The sequence below is a fragment of the Scyliorhinus canicula genome, unplaced genomic scaffold (assembly GCF_902713615.1).
Source record: "Scyliorhinus canicula unplaced genomic scaffold, sScyCan1.1, whole genome shotgun sequence".
Taxonomy (NCBI): Eukaryota; Metazoa; Chordata; class Chondrichthyes; order Carcharhiniformes; family Scyliorhinidae; genus Scyliorhinus; species Scyliorhinus canicula.
In genome coordinates, this window is record NW_024055453.1 from 58,487 (window position 1) to 65,104 (window position 6,618).

General features: G+C 43.4%; 1 protein-coding gene across 1 annotated transcript; it reads right to left on the bottom strand.

Moving 5' to 3' along the window:
• Positions 1-3,919: 3,919 nt before the first annotated feature.
• Positions 3,920-5,386, bottom strand: LOC119959533 (zinc finger protein 79-like). The gene has a single exon (XM_038787755.1). It carries the CDS (start codon positions 5,282-5,284, stop codon positions 4,451-4,453), a length of 834 nt encoding a protein of 277 aa, XP_038643683.1. The 5' UTR covers positions 5,285-5,386; the 3' UTR covers positions 3,920-4,450.
• Positions 5,387-6,618: the final 1,232 nt, after the last annotated feature.

Here is a 6,618-nt window from a genome sequence, read left to right on the forward strand (position 1 = left end):
TAAATTGTCCCTTTGTGTCCAAAGATGTGTAGGTTAGCTGGATTGGCTATGCTAAATTGTCCCTTAGTGTCCAAAGATGTGCAGGTTAGCTGGATTGGCTATGCTAAATTGTCCCTTAGTGTCCAAAGATGTGAAGGTTGGGTGGGATTACAGGGATAAGGCAGGGTAGTCGTCCCAGGTAAGGTGCTCTTTTGGAGGGTCGGTACAGACTGATGGGCTGAATGGCCTCCTTCTGATTCTGTGTCAATAAAGGGTCTATGTGCCTAGATAAATTGGTAATTTGTAGCCGATAAACAATGTTTATGTCCTGACTTGTAGTCTGGCGTCTTTGTGATTTGTGAGGAAAGATTTAATTCACTCACTCAGCAGCTTGAGGGGAACCAGACTGAGGTTTAATGAACATAATGAGCAGGAATAGGCCATTCGGTCCTTCGAGCCTGTCCTGCTATTCTTGTTTTATTTGTCATGGGGATATGTCTATCACTGGCTGAGCCAGCATTTATTGCCCATTCCTAAATTGTCCTTGAACTGATTTGTCATTTCAGAGGTTTTTTAATGTGGGTCTGGAGTCACATGTAGGCCAGACCAGATAATGGTGGCATATTTACTTCCCTGAAGGGCATTAGATAGTTTTTACAACAATTGATAATTGTTTTCATGGTCATCATAAGATATTTAATTTAAGATTTTTATTGAATTCAAATTTGACCATCTGCCATAGTGGGATTCGAACCCAGATCCCAGGAGCAGTCCCCTGTGTCTCTGGGTTACTGACACTGTGACAATACCACTACCCCACCGCCTCCTCGATCATCACTGATTGTCTACTCCAACTCCACCTCCCTGTACTCTCCCCATAGCTCTCAATTCCCTTTATACACAAAAATATATCAAATTGTCTTAATGACACTCACTGACTGAGCATCCATTGCTCTCTGGGAGAGAGAATTCCAGAAATTCACAACCTTGGTGAAGAAATTGCTCATCACAATCTGAAATGGGGAACCCTTTATTCTGAGACTGCGAGTCAGTGTCCCAGATTCCCCAGTCAGGAAAATAAAACATCTTCAGCGTCTAACCACTCCAGACCTTTATGAATCATATGTACTAATGGCATCACCTCTCATTTTTCTAACCACCACAAAATTTAGGCCTAGTCTAATTTTATCAGCACCCAGTCACCAAGTCCCGAATAATAAGGATAGATTCTAGCATTTCGCCTACACTTGATGTTTGGCTAACTGGACGATGGGTTCCCATTTTATCTCTCTCTACTTTCTGGAATAGTGAGTGTAGAATTTGTATGTTTTCTACTTTTCAGTCCTTGGAAAGTAAGGAAGTAGGGTGTCTGGACCAGAGGATATAGTCACCATTTAGTCCCATTAATTTCTCCACTCTCTATTGTTATGGGCCAGGGTTTAGAGAACCCCAAAGTGGATCACGGAATTCACCTGACCCACAACTTTTAATAGATTGTGGTATGGGGAGCACACGGCCCACTCTAAAGGTACAGCAGAAATGGAAAAGTATTTTTTTAAAGCAAAACAATGTTTATTCTATGAACTCAAGTTAACCTTTTTGAAACATAGTGAACATCTTAGCAACCATTAATTCAAATACAACCCCCAAAGAATACAACACCAAGTAATGCTTGCGCTGTCCTTTTAACATCTAGAAGACTTACAAAAAACAACCTTTTAAAAGAAGATCAGGTTAAAGTCACTACTGAAAACATTTATAATTCTGAATTCACCAAATGATCAAGAGATAGTGTTTTGATGGCAGAGAGAACAGCAGAACACCTACTTGGTCTGGCTTTAGCTCCAACACTGAAAACAAAACTAAAACACACCCTGCAGCCTGCTCAAAAACGAAAGTGAAAAGCAGACAGACAGCCTAGCTCCACCCACTCTCTGACATCACTGGAGTATCACCCATTTCTTAAAGGTAGTCTCACATGACACTATTTCTATAGGTTCCTCATTCGGACTGGATAAGGGAATCTGTAACCTGCATCTGCAAAGCTGTCTGCAGCTCAGTCAGGATTCATGCAGCTTCCACTCTTCATCAATCAAACACATTTTCAATGGGAATTAAATGGACTTTTTCATTTTTTAAACTTTTATTCACATTATAAATGTCAGAAAGCATCAATCAACAACTTTTCTGTAAAATTCTATAAAATGATGTTGAAACGTGTGTCTGACTGGTTTTTCATTATTACTGGCATTTGATTAACATATTTGTATTGTTGACCAATTTTTTAAAAGTTGACTCTTCCTTGTATTAATGTTGCCGTCCGCCCCCTGCACTGAACCCTTAGTTCCCCCTTGTAATTAGAACGTTTTTGTTTCCTACGATGATGACAGATAAAAAGTATTTGTTTTGTTTCTGTTATTTCCTTATTTCAATTATAATTTCCCCTTTATCTGTCTCTCATTGGGGCATGTTTACTTTCACTCATCTCTTCCTATCTACACACCTACAGAAATATCTGCTTTGTAAACTCCACGAGTCCAGACTCAAATTCCCATTTACATTTAATTCAGGCTGTTGTTTCTCAAGTCGATGATCCCGACCACTGTGATCCCACTCCTTTTTTTAAATTGTTTTCTTTTTATTACTTTATCAGAGTTACAAAGCCAGATCTCAGAGTGTGGACAGGGGCAAACCCCTAATCCAGCTCCTTGCCTGCTCCAAAAACCAATTCAAATTGAATCCAATTCATGGTCCCCACGAGAGCGACATCCCAGATCCAGGCACTAGAAGGATGAGGGGGGATCTTATTGTAACTTACATGATACTGTGAGGTCTGGATAGAGAGGATGCGGAGAGGATGTTTCCACTTGTAGGAAAACTAGAAGCAGAGGACACCATCTCAGGCTAAAGGACGATCCTTCAAAACAGACATGAGGAGGAATTTCTTCAGCCAGAGGGTGGTTAATCTGTAGAACTCATTGCTGTAAAGGCTGTGGAGGCTAAATTACGGAGTGTCTTTAAGACAGAGATACATAGGTTCTTGATTAATAAGGGGATCAGGGGTTATGGGGAGAAGGCAGGAGAATGGGGATGAGAAAAATATCAGCCATGATTGAATGGCGGAGCAGACTCAATGGGCCGAGTGGCCTAATTCTGCTCCTATGTCTTGTGGGCTTATTACACCTGACCTCACGCTGACCTTAGCCAAAAGGCCGAGAGGCGATGTGATTCCACTCTTAACACCACTTGAAAGATCCAGAGTGAGGAATCATTACCCGAAAAGAGGATTGAGCTGAGGAGTGATTTTAAAACAGTTTATTGGGAAGCAACAAACTGGAGTTAAATGGTCAGAAATAGTGAACACTTTTTTAGGTGAGGATGGTTTCTGGCTCCTGGAGGACAAACAGAAGGATTGTGCCGAGTGAGTGTTGGTGTCCATGGCTGGTGGCTGCCGTCTCCTCTGAACGGTTCACTGGTGTCGGTGTCCATGGCTGGTAGCTGCCGTCTCCTCTGAACGGTTCACTGGTGTCAGTGTCCATGGCCGGTGGCTGCCGTCTCCTCTGAACGGTTCACTGGTGTTGGTGTCCATGGCTGGTGGCTGCAGTGTCCTCTGAACGGTTCACTGGTGTGAGCCAGATTTCGATGTTTGGATGAAGCCAATCACTTTGAAATCTCCTTGTTCTTGAGAGCCATTGTTAATTGTTGCACACAGTTGGGTTACGACTGGCTCATAATGTCCAATTGTATAAGTGTTAAAAATGTCTTCTTTCAGGGGCTATGCTCAAGACATTGTCCTTGGCTGAGATAACAGGTCTGTCCTGTGTTTGTCAGTCAGCAAGTTGACATAGAAGCTTTCTTCAGAATACAGAGGGAGAGCTATTTCTGGAATATGCCATACATTTCTGATGATTTTACATAAGTCGATTAAACTGTGATTTCTAACAATCTATTACTTGGATTGAACTTGTCTCCATTCCTGGTCTGAGGGGATTTCTGGACAAGATGGGAGATGGGAAAGATAACATTCTGAACTCTCAATTCTCCACCAATTCCCATTCCCTTTCTGGGCGATAACAGAGGCTTCACTGTGTGTAATGTACAAATCAGTGAGAATTGGCAGCAAGGGCTGATCAGCACTTTCTAATCGGAAATGTTAATCAGTGGAACAAATCAGACACTGAATTGTAGATTTTGTACCAAAGGTCATTTTGTGATTGAAGGAAAAGTCCAGAACATTGTTGTAAACTAATTTCCAATGAGAGTTTCTGAATTATGGGGAAAGATCACAGACAGCGTTTCCAGAATTCTGCAGCCCCGAGAACACAATCAGCTATAGATCCAGAATAATTAATTCCAGCTCAGCTAAACAGTGGATTAACATTAGCAGAAACAAACCCCATCTGTCAGAACGAATGTTATTCGGGCCTAGTTGTCAGTAACAGCGGCAATAACAGCAGATCCAATCCCTGAGTCACTTGTGACGTCGCTGGTGTTTCAGCAATTGGGATGAATCAATGAACCCCTTCCCACACTCGGGGCAGATGAACGGCCTTTCCCCAGTGTGAACCCGTTCATGTCTCAGCAGTTGGGATGAATCAGTGAATCCTTTCCCACACTCGGAGCAGGTGAATGGCCTTTCCCCAGTGTGAATCTGTTCATGTCTCAGCAACTGGCATGAATCAGTGAAGCCCTTCCCACACTCGGAGCAGGTGAACGGCCTCTCCCCACTGTGAACCCGCTGGTGTAATGCTAGGTTAGATGACTGAGTGAATCCCCTCCCACACAAAGAGCAGGTGAATGGTCGCTCCCCTCTGTGAATTCGTTGGTGTACGATGAAGCTGCTAGAATGCCTGAAGCTCTTTCCACAGTCAGTGCAGCTGAATGGTTTCTCCCCAGTGTGAACTCGCTGGTGTTTCTGCAGGGTGGATGAAAGCCTAAAGCTCATTCCACAGTCAGTGCAGCTGAATGGTTTCTCCCCAGTGTGAATTCGCTGGTGTGACACTAGGTTGGATGAGTTAATGAATCCCTTCCCACACACAGAGCAGGTGAATGGCCTCTCCCCAGTGTGAACCCGCTTGTGTAATGCTAAGTGTGTTGACCGAGCGAATCCCTTCCCACACACAGAGCAGGTGAATGGCCTCTCCCCAGTATGAACCCGCTGGTGTATTGCTAAGTTTGACGACCGAGTGAATCCCTTCCCACACACGGAGCAGGTGAACGGCCTGTCTCCACTGTGAGCGCGTCGATGAGTTACCAGCTGGGAGGGGAAGGTGAATACCTCCCCACATTTCCACAGTTTCTCCATGGTGCCAGTGTCCTTGTGTCTCTCCACACAGAACAAGTGTACAGTTTCTTCCCAGAGCAATTAAGTTATATTTTTTCAAGCTGTGTAAGTGCTACAGTCAGTTTTCAGGAGCACACATTCGGGTGTTAGTGTTTCTCGGTGTTCTTCAAGTCACACTGATATTTTAAATCTTTTTCCAAATGAGAACCTTCTTCTTTCCACATTCAGAAGTTGATGATATTCAGGTCCTGAAGAATAGAGTTATTCTGTTGAATGTTGATCTGATGTTTTGTTTGAGATTTCCGATGGCAAATTCTCCTCACCTTCTAATATCCTGTAAAAGGTGTTACAAAAGTCATCACTGTCAGTCCAGGATAGAAATTCTAAACAGACAATTTTAATTTCTCAGGCATATTTTTTCCTCTCTTGTTCCACCAAAGCAGTAAATCTCCGTCCCACACACTCTCCCTCCTTCTTGGGCTGAAATCCAAACCCATCTCACGATCTTCTCCATTTCTTTCCTCAACTCCAAGTTTTCTCCCTCTCTCTACTCTGCCTGAGTTCAGTTCTCCAAAACACCCTGAAAAAGGAATTTCTGTCAGTCCCAGATAGACATTCAGAAGAGACCAAAATTCTTCTTGGTTTCAGTTTGCTGCGTGCACATCTTTTCCACTTCTCACCCTGTATAGGAGTTTCCAGAATCCATGTTAGTCAATGGCAGTGGTGGCGTTGTCACTGGACTAATTAACCAGAGACCCAGTCCCAGAACAATGCCCTGTGGGGGTCCCAGGTTCAAATCCTGCCACTGCAGATGGTGAAATTTGAATTTAATAAAAATCTGGAATTAAAAGACTAATGGTGACCATGAAACCACTGATAATTGTTCTTAAAAAATCTGGTACACGAATGCCATTTAAGGAAGGAAATCTGCCATCTTTGTCTGGCCTACATGTGGCTCCAGACCCACAGCAATATGGTTGACCTTTAAATGCCCCCCCAAAGGCAATTAGGGACGGGCAATAAATGCTGGCACAGACTGCGACGTCCACATGCCATCAACAAATTTAAAATATGTCCAGGAATCAATTCACAAATTTCTCTCTTTCTGATCACTGAGCCTTAATGGTGGCGCATGCGCCCTCATGTACATTGTTCAATAGGAAGATGGCGAATGCGCATGCGCCTTTCTGATGGCCCCCAGACAATGGCAGCCGTTACCTGGGATACTCAGCAGGAAAGGTCGCTCAGCCGCAAGCACGGGTCTACTAACTGTTTATTCTGGTTTTGAATCTTCCACGGAGTGGTTATGAATTCTCTCAGGTTATTCTGCAGACTTCATTCCTCCCACTTAGCGG

Bases quoted from the DNA above. Each gene is read 5' to 3' on its own strand.
- LOC119959533 (XM_038787755.1), bottom strand. From the start codon at position 5,284: ATGGAGAAACTGTGGAAATGTGGGGAGGTATTCACCTTCCCCTCCCAG.